Source organism: Anabrus simplex, chromosome 2, assembly GCF_040414725.1.
Source record: "Anabrus simplex isolate iqAnaSimp1 chromosome 2, ASM4041472v1, whole genome shotgun sequence".
Classification (NCBI taxonomy): domain Eukaryota; kingdom Metazoa; phylum Arthropoda; class Insecta; order Orthoptera; family Tettigoniidae; genus Anabrus; species Anabrus simplex.
The window spans coordinates 468,609,295-468,623,961 of NC_090266.1; the positions used below are offsets into that span (position 1 = coordinate 468,609,295).

A 14,667-nucleotide genomic window follows, 5' to 3' on the forward strand; every position below is an offset into this window, starting at 1 on the left:
AGTTTTGAGATATAGACACACTCATTTTAAAATATCACCCCCCTTTTCACCCCCTTAGCGACGGAATATCCAAAAATCCTCTCTTAGCGAGCACCTACATTATAATATGAATATATCCCCAAAATTTCATTTCTTTATGTCCAGTAGTTTTGGCTCGGCGATGATGAATCAGTCAGTCAGTCAGTCAGTCAGTCAGGACAAGCTACTTTATATATATAGATAGATTTTACCGAAATTTGTATGGAGTTCAATGCTTCGATTACTTCCCAATCCTATCCCCAGTTAATCACAAATACTCTTACCAGTACAGCCACCACATCGACACAGATTTGAGTAAAGAACTGAAGTCACAGATAGATCTAAGGCTTTCTGCGGATGATGTTACGCTATGCAGAGTAACACATAAGATACAGGATTGTGAGCGACTGCAAGAAGACAAACTTGTGAAATGGACAGCAGACGACAATGGTATGATGGTAAACGGGGTGAAAAGTCAGTAAGTTTCATCTAGAGGACGAGTCCTCTGAATTTTAATTTCACTGTTCAAGGAGTGGAAGCACCACAAGGGGATCTCTAAGTACCTAAGTGTTAATATCTTCATTGGAGTATCACATAACGGGATTGTGAATGCAGGTTATGCATCTCTTCACATGGTTATGAGAGTATTTTAGGGATTGTAATAAGTATGGGAATGAGAGGGCGCATGAGTCACTGATAAAACCCCAATTAGAGTTTGGTTCCAGTGTATGGGACCCTCACCAGTATTACTTGATTCGATTACTGGAGAAGGTCCGAAGGAAAGCAGGGCGATTTGCTCTGGGTTATTTCCGACATAAGAGTAGTGTTACGAAAATGTTGGAAACATAAGGCTGGGAAGAATTGGAAATAAAAAGACGAGCTGTTCTACTAAGCGATATCCTCCAAACTGTAATCGCAGAATTGGCGTGCAATGATATAAGTAGAAAAGAACAGTTAATGGAGTTTTAAAAGTATGAAAGATCATATTATGAAGATAAATTTGGAATTCAAGAGGACAAATTGAGGCAAATATCCGTTTATAGAAAGAGGGATTAAGGACTGGAATAACTAAGGGGACACTCCAACTTCTTTGAAATCATGTAAGAAAAGACCAGATAAACAATTTATAGGGAATCTGACACCAGGGCGACAACCCTAAATGCAGATCAGGGATAACTGACTCATGACAACATTTCACACAGACAAAGTACACGGGACTCATAATCAAGATACGCCAAGTTTCTTAAATGAAGCAGCAGTAACAATAAGTTCCTCAGCATGAAAATACTGGGATAGTACTGTAGAGTGGACGCCGTCTTATCTGTCCTTGCGTTAACCGGCCGTCCGATTAACCGGCGGACTCAGTGAATAATGTTTCCCACCCTCACCTCACTCGTGGACAAGATGCAATTTGTTTCATATTGCTTACCGCTCAAAATATCAGATAGCACTTTCAGTCAGTTTATAAGCCTAATATGTTTCGAAACATTGTTTAAAACGACTCAAATTAATTCTACCGGGCGAGCTGACCGTGCGGTTAGGGAAGCGCAGATGTGAGCTTGCATCCGGTAGATAGTGGATTCGAACCCCACTGTCGGCAGCTGTGAAGATGGTTTTCCGTGGTTTCCTATTTTCACACCAGGCAAATGCTGGGGCTGTACCTTAATTAAGGCCACGACCGCTTTCTTCTCACTCCTAGACCTTTCCTGCCCCATCATCGCCATAAGACCTATCTGTGTCGGTGCGCCGTAAAGCCAATTGTAAAAAAAATCCAGCTCTAATAATGTACAAATACGGTATAGTATACAGACTATTACAGCCACAACGAAACACAGGTTTTCAGACACGTTTCAATCCACTACAGTACACGGGGTGTTGACCTAAAAAGCTCTAAGTCACTAAAAATAAACGGTCATTACACTGTCGCTTCTGCTATCACTTATTTTCGTCAGGTGGCACTACTGCAGACCGGTTATGACGACAGGTTTTCTGCAACTGTACAAAAACAAATCCGTCGACGATGAGTATATTAGTCTAAAAATAAATCTTGAAAATACCTGCCCTTCATAATGAGAGGAATGTATGTTATTTGATAATGTCCTGTTTCTTCTCGGCTAGTGGTAGGAAAGTCGTAACAATTTCTAGGATCACCCTCCTTGTTGAGTTATTATCACATTCAGGAACCAAAGGCGACATTTCCTCCATTCATTAGGGAACGCGAGAAACTTACTGCGAGAAATCAGAGCGGCAGAAAACTCGCCAAAGGAGTGTGACAAGAAAACAAGGGGTGAGAGGAGGAAGGCGGAAGGGGAGAGCAATAAAGACAATGCTGTGTGGCAGCATGAGAGAGTGTATGCCTACATAGTGTGTTATAGAAGTTCTTTCAACAAGTCGTTCGCTGGAAATCCCAAAGACAGTATTATAATAGTGATTTTTGTAAATAAACTTTGAAACCGGGCACGCGACATTATAGAAAACAAAAAGGAATTGTAATTCTCTTCGCTAAAAGTTTCATGACAAAAATAAATTCACCATCCTAATAGAGCAATGGAGGGGCTGGCTTATCCGCGTCGTTAAAGACGTGGGCGGTTCACCCGGATGGATATGAATTCGATTCCCCGTCAGGAAGTCGGAACATTTTAAGTAACGAGATTTGCACTTCTGGAGAGGAACATGGCCGTGAAATTCACCAAAAAAGAGTACCAGGTTAATTCATGTGGACAAAGGCGACCGGACAGATAGCTAAATAGACTCTAAACTACTAAGTACCAAGGTTACGCATGGTGGCAGTCTTTAAACCTACCTTCCACTTCTCCAAGGGCCTTTATGGCCGGTATGGAGATAGCTTTGCTTTAAAGGAGCAACAGAAGAACTTCACTGCCAATTACGTATGTGTGCGATAGATAAATCTCGCGTTGTTTATAATATCGATGTAATTCTCAGAAGGAGGAAATTATAGCCTAATAAAAACTCCGCGATATTTAATTCCTCGCACAGTACCAGAGTGACAGAATTTACTAGGGATTCGGCCAGCCAGTATACTCCTTTATATCGGCTCAAAGTGAAGCTTCATTCCTTGAACTTGATCTTCGGTGAAATTAGAATAAGTTCAGTTAATAATGCACATAGAGGACTCGGAGCGAGGGAAGAATGTGTGCTCATATAGAAAGCCGCAAGGACGATATTATAATGAAATTGTACTGAGATATGAGCACCTGACTGAATATGAATATAACGTTCGATACCAAGAAGTGGAAATACAACGGTAGAAAATCATACTGATTTTGTGATTGTTAATGTCGGTATTGCAAGCACTGTCGGTCTTCTACCTGCTTATCCTTACAAAACCTACGCAGATTAAAGGATCTGGATACATTAGGATGGATTATTGCTCATCGAGGTAACCTTCATACCTATCTATCGAATAAATGACAGGCACATTAAATTTATGCTTTTCACATTTAAATGTTGATAATACCTTGAAATATGATGAGACATTTTCTCAAAAGGAATTGTTTGACGCTATATTATTCATGCAATGAGCTATTATTTTTATATCTTTAGTTTGAATTGTATTGACATCTTCCACTACGCATCTTCATTGTCGAATGCGTTATTTCACGCTAGGCCTCAAATTCCGACGGGAGAGCGAATGTCGTCAATGTAGTATACTGAGTCTTGGTCACTTTGCCATTACTAAAAAAATAATACATAATTACAGTTCTACTCGCCAGCAAATACACCGTAACCACGCGTACAAGTACGAAAAACTGTTTATAACATTTTTCCTGAGCCCCTAACACGAATTAATAACATCTCATCAACAGATACAGTGAGGTGGGAGTAATAGCAAAGTGGTATAACTACCAGCCTTCCACACTGATGTCTGCAGGTTGGAAACAAAACGCCCCGTATGTCAGAGAAAAATCAAAGTAGGCCTACGTAAAAATGCATAAGTTTCACTTTAAGAGGAAGTATTTTCCTGTTAGGCCTTCAAATTATACAATCTCTAGAACTCGCAAAAACATGTCTAAGAAAAGGTGAATTAGCCTAGACTTACCTTTTCTCCAGAGAGCACCAGCCACAGTACGGATCTTTGGCCTCCAAACAAGCTGAGCAATTGGTGAAGCTGCTGCAGTGCTCCACTTTCACTTTGGAAATCTGCAACAGCGTAAGAATACAAAAGAAATAAAAAGAGCCGAAAAAGCATACTGGTTAGAGTGATTATTTCTAAAAGTGTGCTTCGAATTGCTAGTCCTCTGCTGTGCAACAGATGGAACATAACTTGTTCAGTATCACCTGTACCTAAAGCATCAGGTGAATGCGTTCACATGTGTATAAACAAGAATCTAATCATGTGAGGTTTGGCATTTGCCCTGCAGCACATTCAAATTGCCGAAGAGGACTAAAAGTGATGACTCATATGACAGGGAGATGAAACAGCTGGGGAATGCGGTTAAAGGAGAGGAAAAAACAGAGGCTGCGAATAAGCCTCACCCCGCACATGCATGGTTGACGGTCGTGCGCCATGCGATATGCTTTAGATTTCATGTCTCGCACAAAGCACAAACAAAACTGATGCTTCCATATTACAAGCTAAATTTTTTTGAATGTCAATGAAATGAAGAACAGAGACTCAGAAGTACATCCTATAAACGATCTGATCAATCACAGACTCCAAATGTTTTCACAATATGTAATAGTATATCACTTACCAAGCTACAAACATTCAATTAGTATCTTTTGATTTCTGAAAGAACCTTCCAAGTCGACAGTCATTCCAACAAATGTATTGCGGTACGTTTATATTTAGTTTCAGCAAATGACGCAATTCAGTATATTGGCAACTTACGGCAGACTTGAGATAAAGATTTTACAGTTTTAAAGCTGTACTTCCATGAGGATGTTGTGCATCTTATCCGAGGAAAACAGAATCATATTTCTATAGACAGGTAACTGAATGGTGTTCTAAAGAAGGTGCTACATACTTCACACAAAGGACATCCATCGTGGAATTTTGTTACGGTTGAGTGTTTCCCGAGGGGATGCCTGGCCGAGGCGGTAAAGGCGTGCTCGGTTCGCCCAGAAGGACGTGGATTCGAATCCCCATCAGGAAGTCGTAAAATTTAAGAAAAAAGATTTCCAATTCCGGAGGTGCACATGGCCCTGAGGTTCACTTAGCCTACAACAAAAATGAGTACCAGGTCAATCCCTGGGGGCAAAGGCGACCGGGCGTAGAGCTAACCACTCTACCCCATCAAGTGCCGAGGTTACGGATAGTGGAAGCCTTCACCTTCCACCCCTTCAACGGCCTTCATGGCCTGTACGGAGAAGACTTTGCTTTTGCTTTTTGAGTGTTTTCCGGCTAATTGCTAAAACGTAGTTAATTGTTTCTTTCAATGTACCTTATTACACTGATGATCGCACTTATAAAATGGTCCTCACATTTCCTTTGATTGTAAACTGTACATATCTTTGATAAGTTTATGTTAATTTGACTTACAAACATTACATCAGCTAATTAGATAATAAATACTTCCATGAAGTAATTATATTATTGTTTATACACAGTGAAAGTGAAGGAAACACCACACTCCGTAAAAGAGCCTATAATAACTTGCTTCAAGAAACAGAAATCTTGGGGATATTGTGGAACTGGTGCACTGAAGTACAACACTGCATGTTCAATAGAAAATGATCCTACGGCCAGGAAAATGGCCTTGTAAATAAAGGTAGGTTGATAATGGAAAGCCATTGGCGTCGTCGTTGAATAAGAAGCTATCCATATCTCGCCCTGTGCATTCAAGTTCTCTAGTAAACGCCCTACCGCCTCGCAACATATCGTGAGGAATTTTGTTCACATACAAAAACAAGGTGAAACAGAGTACTTTGAATACTGGCACGGCAAAGATATCCCTACTTCCTTTATCCCTTGTAAAACGTATCCCGATAACTTCCACCTAAAATGTGAGAATTTAAATTTGCCACAAAAGCTAAATATTAAATCCTATTTCAACCAATAGCTTCCTAGTTCAATGACACGCCAAGTCCAGAGACACCTGTACAAGAGGTTTGAAGCAGCATGAAGCACACCTGTCGACGCATACCTGAAAATGCCGGAAAACTATGTGTAATTCATCATTCATTTATGTTAAGGCCGCGAACTTACATTCTGATTATTCCTGAAAATAAACCTACCTATGTTTAGCAACGCTTGAAATGTTCCGCGTTATATAACTGGTGTAAGTAGAAAAATACTTAGTTACTACCATATCATAACACCAGTGAGGGTGTTAATAAGTCGCATAGCAATAATCTTCAATTCGATAAATGAGTTGGAACTCCACCGTGGTTTACAGCGATTTTCCATTTTCACTTCAGGAAAATGCTGGGGCAGTACTTTAATTAATTATAACGGCTGCTATCTCCACTATTTCTCTCAGCGTCGCCGAAAACCAGCCTGTGTTAAGCTACGCTAAAAATGGACGTTATAAAACGCGTACGAAGAAAAACCTTCGCTTACTAACTTTTAACTAGTATTTTGTTGATCTGCCAGACTGCTGTTTAATTAAGACTAAGAAACTGGAAAATCTTCCGTTGTTTCTTTAAAAATTTAAGAAGATCCACGTTTGGTCAAAATAAGATTCTTGTCCCCACGGGCACACACTTTTCTCATTCAGATTTTAATTTACAAATTTCTTAAGTCAACATTTGTTTGCAGACGTACTATGTGCAGTATTAATAACACTTCGTATCATCTGACAATTTAATACAATAAAATATTACTTATATTTATTATCATCTGATAATTCAATCATTCAGACTTCAAACAACCATATTTCACTGATTACTATTCGATAGTTCGAAGACAGGCTGGACACCAAAATTAACTAAAACATTCTTCAGTTAGTTATTTGCAAATGAGCAGCTTTCTCAGCCGAAATGCTTTTCCTTGATCTTTTTTCTTCACAGAGTTAACTCAACTTCGATAGCCAAGTTTTGCTCGTCATAACTTAACTCAAGTGTATGTATGTTTTACAGCAGAATTGTTTTAACTTCATCTTTCAACAGTCTCCACAATAGTGGGTGTGTACTTCGAGGGAATTTATATGTCCAAGTTAAGAGTTTCGAAACTAACCAGGGCAATAATTTTTCAGCAGTATGCGGTTGGGTACTGTCCTCCCCACCCACTTCACATAAAAATTCACACTAACAATACACATACAAAATGGTCAAATGTTCAAAAGATAATTTATTTCTAGTCCCGAGGCTACAGTCAAAATTCTAGCCTCCTAAGTATGCAGCTTTCGTGTCTGTTTGTTTGTTCCACCATCACGGGCAAACGGCTGAATATATCTCGACCAAACTTCATATTTAGAGTCTACTCATCCAAGACCAGAAAAATCACCGAACATACTGGGGGGTTTATACGAAGACCAGAAGCAGTATTTCAATTTTCTTTTAAACTATTGATTATATCTCGACCAGACTTCATATAGTCTACTCATCCAGGAGCAGGTGTCGATATGCATATCACTTAAACATCACCATGTGGACTGGGGGTTTATAGGAAGGCCGGAAGATATTATTTTCAATTTTTCTTATATCATTGAGAATATCGCGACCAAACTTCATATTGAGAGTCTACTCATCCAGGAGCAGCTTTCGATATGCATACCATTTAAAAATCACTGAACAGTCTGGGGGTTTATAGGAAGACCGGAAGTTTTTCAATTATCTCTTACACTAATGATTATATGTAATATTTTTAGAGTATATGTGAATCGCCCCTTCATTTTAAATATTTTTTGTTATGTATGTAACTTCGCTTACTCTTCAAATACAGGAGAAAATTACTGTTTTCTACGGGCTTCATGCTCTACAGTACATCCAATGACGGACACCCTCGCAGACCTACAGTTATCTGAAGGATCCATAACAGGAGAAAATCAGAGGATGCATAAATTTTATTTCGGCTTGAAAATTAACCCCACATAATATAACTGAATACCGAGGGAACATGAGGTATAACTTTTCCCTTTGGTGTCTAACTGTCTGTCTGTTTATCTATCTGTTTGTAAATTCGTAAAAGTGGAAAACTGCTGGACTTATTTCAACCAAACTACGTATTTGGATTCTACTCACTCAGGATTGCGTTATCAGGTGCGTATGGTCTCATGATAAACACATGGAGTTGGTAATTATAGGAAGGTTATTATCAAATATTTTCGTTAACATAGATCTATCAAAAGACTGTATATAACAAACGTTTAGGAATATGTTATTTCCCTTCCTTTATGTCATGTGCGTATTCATCGTACGACGGGTAACAACGCAGATGATTACAATAAAATTGGATTTTTAGTCCAAATCCCCTGGGACTTGTCGTGCACGTCACTGGATAACAGAAAAAAAACTAGAAGGGCCATTTTACTCTTTTCGATATGGCAGATATTAAGGGAGGTGTTATCAACGTCAGAGCGCCACGCCAGTTGTCTGGAATACAATACGCAACCTGAGAACGACGGAGAATTTCGCACAACTTCGGACCAGGAACTGTAGAGTATAATAAATTCGGAAATCTGCCTCATTCTCTCTCGACCTTGTTCAGCTTCATCATGTTTCACATTACTGCCACGCGCTTTCGTAGGAAAATAGCATTTTAACATGTCGCATTAAACGTGTGAAGAGAGCCATGTTACTTCGCATAAATTCCTGAAGGAAACAAGTAATCCGCTGCAAATTTCCGTGTGAAGAACTGGTACAAAATGCTAGTTAGAAAATAAGGGCAGTAAGTGGCGCAAACACGAAGAGAACGGAAGTTTATGAAATAGTGTCACCGTGTAAACCTGGTAGTGTGACGGGTAGATCGGATGACAAATGAAGTGGTACTGGAGAGAGACTTGGTGAGAGGAAAACATTCTGGCGAAATTTGACCGGAAGAAAAGGCACCCAGGTCTTGTTTGGTGAGTTTTGGGAAGAAGTGAAGGAGGTAAGAAAGGGAGGAAGAGGCCAAGACATGAGTATGACAAACAGATTAAAGTAGACAGAGGATGCAACCGTTATGCAGAAATGGAGAGGCTAGCACAGAAAAAGTTGGTATGAAGTGCTGTATCAAACCAGTCTATCGACTGATGACCCAAACGAAACCACCACCGCCACCACCACCACCACCAACAACAACAACAACAACGAAACCTGCTCCACGCTGGACTTACGGACTTCTGGCAAGCAGCTACCTGATCAATGATACATCAGCCAACAAGGAACAGCTGTATTATAAAAAATAAGTACTCCTATCGATGAAAAAATAGCAGATAGTGATTTCACGGATCATTTCTACGTAGATCTACTGAAACGGTCGAGGGTGTGCCTATGTCTTTCACAATTATGCACAATTCTTTGTACGAAGAAATAAAAGAATATCATATTTGTAACACACAACATTCCATTCACACCGTATTACACAATCTGCTTTACTCTAATGAAAACAATTCCACCGCACGGTTTTCTCCTTTTTTTCACTAGGACTCTTAATCACAAATCTTGTGAACTGGACTAAAGCAAATACCACTATGTAAAAAATACAAGCAAAACAACATTATTAAGTGAATATTCATGACTATGTGAAACTGGCGTTATTTCCCTAGGGAGGCATATCCACGGCAAATGTATTCAGAATCTGGCGGTTCCCCGTGTTACCAATAAGAGCAATTATACATGCTCACTGCACTGCGCAGATAAACCATTGCACTCTTTTTTCTGTACGTTAGGAAGTAGTCAGCAGTTAAGACTGAACTGGACGTCTTATTTTCTTACAACCTAGATATCATTCAATCGTCCAACCTGAAAATGGGTCTAGCTAATTTTTTTCCCTCATTCCATTGCATGTCGCAATTTCTGGTGCTTCTCGAGTCGAATGACGATATAACTTCAATTCTCTTCACTCTGCAGTCCAAGACAAGTTTGCATCAATTAGCATACATAAGCATAAATATTTCTCATTTGTAGTGAAATGCTGAAATACTTCTTCGTTCCAAGACTAAATTGCATGGTAATTGCTAAACCTCTAAACATAAACATTCCATCAATAAAAATGCTATTTAATTAAAGTGAGAAGTACCGATGTACATAGCTGGGCAGATGTCTCGTGATTTTAGAAATTAGAAACGGCACTTCCAATTCTGGAGAGTCCAAAGCTAAGGTTCACTCAGCCTAAAAAAAAAAAAAAAAGGTGAGAGAAAAGGAGGCTAGATATTCCTATAGCTAATCATTCTGTCTCAACTTCGAAGACCACAAAAGGAGTTAGATGCGGCCAGTATCCAGTATTCGGGAGATAGTAGGTTCGAATCCCACTGTCGACAGCCCTCAAGATGGTTTTCCGTGGTTTCCCATTTTCACACCAGGCAAATGCTGGGGCTGTACCTTAATTAAGGTCACGGCCGCTTCCTTCCCAGTCCTAGACGTTTCCTGTCCCATCGTCGCCATAAGACATATCTGTGTCGGTGCGACGTAAAGCCAATAGCAAAAAAAAAAGAGTTAGTAGGACGTAAAGCCAGCATTATTATTATTATTATTATTATTATTATTATTAACTTATTCATCATCATCGCTATCCTACTTAGTGTTGAGATTATAAATTGTGGAAACCTTCACTTTTCAATTCCCCAGTAGCTTTCATGGCCTGTAGAGGGATAGCTTTATTTTGCATTCTGTTTATACTTTTAAGCATACCTATTCATGCTAGACAAATTGTATTTCTTAGAATAATATAGATTCTTAAAAAGCGGGTATAATTCATTTTTAATTTCTTGCATATAAAAACTACGGAAGTACCTTCTAGCTAACGACACATCTGTCGCCTCCACATTTTTCTTCAGCCTCAGCCGATCAGTGGTAAAGGGACACTTTACTTATGATTCCAAGTTCCTGGGTTCGATCCCGACTGAAGTAGTCACTTTTTGAAGAACGGTCATAAGTCTTAGCACACCATATCACCACACAAAACTAAATTAACACAGCCATAGATAGTATCAGCCCGGGAGAATTACGTTTTCCCTTTCTTGCTACACAGCATCACAATCGGAATGCCGAAACTGACAGGCACCACTTCAGGTGGTCTGCAATTAGTAGCTGAGGCTATACGATTATTATTATCAACCGATATCAGTGTCTTTTGAGTTGAGAAGGGACTTTAATTTGAGCATTAAATAAAATGGCATGTGATACGGGTTACTGTATTCACGTACTAGTTTGTGAACCATGGGCAAAGCTGACTGGAGAAGTAAGTGGTCCTGAGAGTCGGGATGCCACTTGCTATGGAATAGGAGTCGGCATCTCTGACGTATTCCACGTCATGGCCCTCCTTGTGCTCAGGCAGCTAGGAATATCCACCGGTGGTCCCTAACCCGGTAGAGGAGATATTCTCACTGGGACTATATGTAAGGAGAGTAGCATCCTGCTTCACCAAATTTATCGAGCTCACAATCAGAATATGTTATGCCAGCCGCAGACCTATGGAAGTAATGGAGTCCCACTTCCATTTGACAGACGAGGGTTTCCTGGGAAACAACTTGCGAAGGAAATGGAATTCGACAGGAGCTATCAATAGTAATGGGGCTTTTAATGATATTCGAGTAAGTGGAAATAACGAGGAAGAGATAGTAGATTATGCAATGTTAAATACGTAAAAGAGCGAATGATGTGAGTAGATTTGGCAGTTCGAGGAATTAGGACACGAATTCTCACTGTGAGCAGATGACGAGGTTGACAAGTTATATAATGAAATGAAATGGCATATGGCTTTTAGTGCCAGGAGTGTCTGAGGACATGTTCGGCTCGCCAGGTGCAGGTCTTTTGATATAACTCCCGTAGGCGACCTGTGCATCGTGAAGAGGATGAAATGATGATGAAGACGACACATACACCCAGCCCCCGTGCCAGCGAAATTAACCAATGATGGATAAAATTCCTGACCCTGCCGGGAATCGAACCCGGGACCCCTGTGACCAAAGGCCAGCACGCTAACCATTTAGCCATGGAGCCGGACGACAAGTTTTATGAAGCACTGAGTGACATCAGAGTCAGGCTCAACGGCAAATCTATATATATAAAATTTCGTGTGGCTATTTCTAGCCGAGTGCATCCCTTGTAAGGCAGACCCTCCGATGAGGGTGGGCGGCATCTGCCATGTGTAGGTAACTGCGTGTTATTGTGGTGTGTGAGTTGCAGGGATGTTGGGGACAGCACAAACACCCAGCCCCCGGGCCATTGGAATTAATCAATGAAGGTAAAATCCCCGGCCCGGCCGGGAATCGAACCCGGGACCCTCTGAACCGAAGGCCAGTACGCTGACCATTCAGCCAACGAGTCGGACATCTATATATATAAAACAAGAGTTTTGTCTGTACGTTGCTCAGAATTTGAAATAAATGGTATTTCTGTATCGGTCTTATCCACAGTAACAAGGAATGCAACTTTTCCGTAATTTCTGTCTGTCTGTCTGTCTGTCTGTCTGTCTGTCTGTCTGTCTGTCTGTCTGTCTGTCTGTCTGTCTGTCTGACTGTATGTACACGCATCACTAGAAAACGGATAAAGAGAAATTAATAAAAATCGGTATGCAAAGTCGGAGAATAAGTCGCTACAATCTAGACTATAAATCATTTTATTCGCACTGAATGAAATGGTAGTTTAGGGGAAGGCCTAAAATTTAATTCTTAAATATTTACGTCATTAGTGCTCCTATCTCATTGAAAATAGAAAATGAATTGTTATTTTGGGTAAATCAGCGAACTCCTAGTGGATCCCAGGGAATCGCTGGACAGGTGAAAGGAACAATTTGAAAGTATTCTCAACGTATAAAGGAATATTTCTGTTGTCGTAGCGAAACATCAAGCTTATGGGGAGGAGGACAATGGCGTTAGTGAAATTACGCCTAAGGAAGTAGAAAGGATGGCTGTTTTGAAGAGAAGTAGATGAAATTAGAGCAGAAATGGTGAATTATAATGGGAAAGCATCGGTAAAATAGCTTCAAAGAGTAATAAGTTTAGCACTGAATGCCAGTAAGGTACCTTCTGATTGGACGAAAACATTTTTCTACTACAAGTTGATTTACGTCACACCGACAGAGATAGGTCTCATGGCGACGATGGGATAGGAAAAGGCTGCGAGTGGGAAGGATGTGGCCGAGTCCTTAATTAAGGTACAGCTCCAGATTTGGCTGGTGTCGAAATGGGAAACCACGGGAAACTATCTTCAGTGCTGTCGACAATAGGGTTCGAACCAGCTATCTCGCGAATGCAAGCTGACAGCTGTGCGCCCTTAACCGCAAGGCCAAGTCGCTCGGTTGGACAAAAACAGTAACTGCACTTATCTCTAAGGGAACAGGAAGGATCGCAACAACTATTGAGGTATATCATTGATCAATTGTACAACGCAAGGTGTTCAGTGGCATTTTTGAAAGGAAGGCGCGACCAATGGTTGAGAGTAAGGTTGATGAAAACCAGTGTGGTTTAAGACTATAGAGTTGTCAGGATCAGATTTTCAGTGTGCGCCAGGTAACTGAAAAATTCTACGAGAAGAATAGAAAGTTATGTTTCGTAGATCTAAAGAAGGCAGATGACAGAGCACCGAGGGAAAAGACGTTAGTCGTACTAAGGGATTAAGGGTAGATTGCTGAAAGCAATCAAAGGCATGTGACAACTGGGCTGCAGTGAGTCGGGTTTAAGATACGTACAGGGGTTAGGCAAAGCTCTAATAGTTCACCCTCTGTTGTTCATAGTTTACATGGATCATCTACTGAAAGGTAGAAAGTAAAAGGTAGGGATCCAGTTACGTGGAAATGTAGTATCCAGTGTGGCCTATGCTGACAACTTGATCTTAATGGCAGACTGTTCTGAAAGCTTGCAATTGAATATCTTGGAACCTGATAATAGGTGCAGTGAGTATGGCATGACATCATTTCCAAGATTAAAGTGATGTCGGTAGGCAAATAACCTAAGACGAATTAAATGTCAGGTTGAGAATACAAAACTGAAGAAGGTAGATCATTTCAAGTATTTAGGATGTGTGTTCTCCTAGGATGGTTAGTATAATTACTAGGAGGATATCATCAAAAACTGTTGGACAAGATGGTATCTCACCTTCCCTCCTAATGAACTGTTTGAAAATCATCACTCCTGTCCTCGACTGCTTACTTTATTTGTGAAAACATCCATCTGAACATTCAAGATCTGAGAATTCAAATCCCAGTAATTAAGTGGCTGAAATGTCGTGTTGGAAGTACGCGCCCACAGTAATGGCTACAGATTAACCCGGCAGCTCTTTTCTTATTGTCTTATTTTTGCTTCTTTTGTGTGAGCGAGCAAGCGTGTGTTGCTCATGCGAGAAAGAATTAATTACTTGTGACGGAGAGGTCTGAGACTGCAGCAGGGTAGATGATGGGTTGTAGACCACGCTACTTCAGGTAGAGATGAGCACAGTACTCCTTCTAATGGCGTCATCACACAGCCCCGCTTTGCTATATTTAATCGGACCACCAAGATGGAGAAAACGATCTCACGAGTCGTGATGACAGCCCGCCGTATCACTTGAACCGCTGTAAGATTGGCCAAAACAATATGATAGGAATAGCTGATGAAAACAAAAGAG

General features: G+C 40.4%; 1 protein-coding gene across 2 annotated transcripts in view; it reads right to left on the minus strand.

The window, feature by feature from the left end:
- PlexB (plexin B) overlaps positions 1–14,667 on the minus strand; it is a 1,268,238-nt gene that overhangs the window by 622,336 nt on the left and 631,235 nt on the right. For both annotated transcript variants that reach the window (XM_067140856.2, XM_067140855.2), the window contains exon 5: positions 4,079–4,179. In XM_067140856.2, the coding sequence (XP_066996957.2) occupies positions 4,079–4,179 (101 nt within the window). The remainder of the gene's footprint in view (positions 1–4,078; positions 4,180–14,667) is intronic.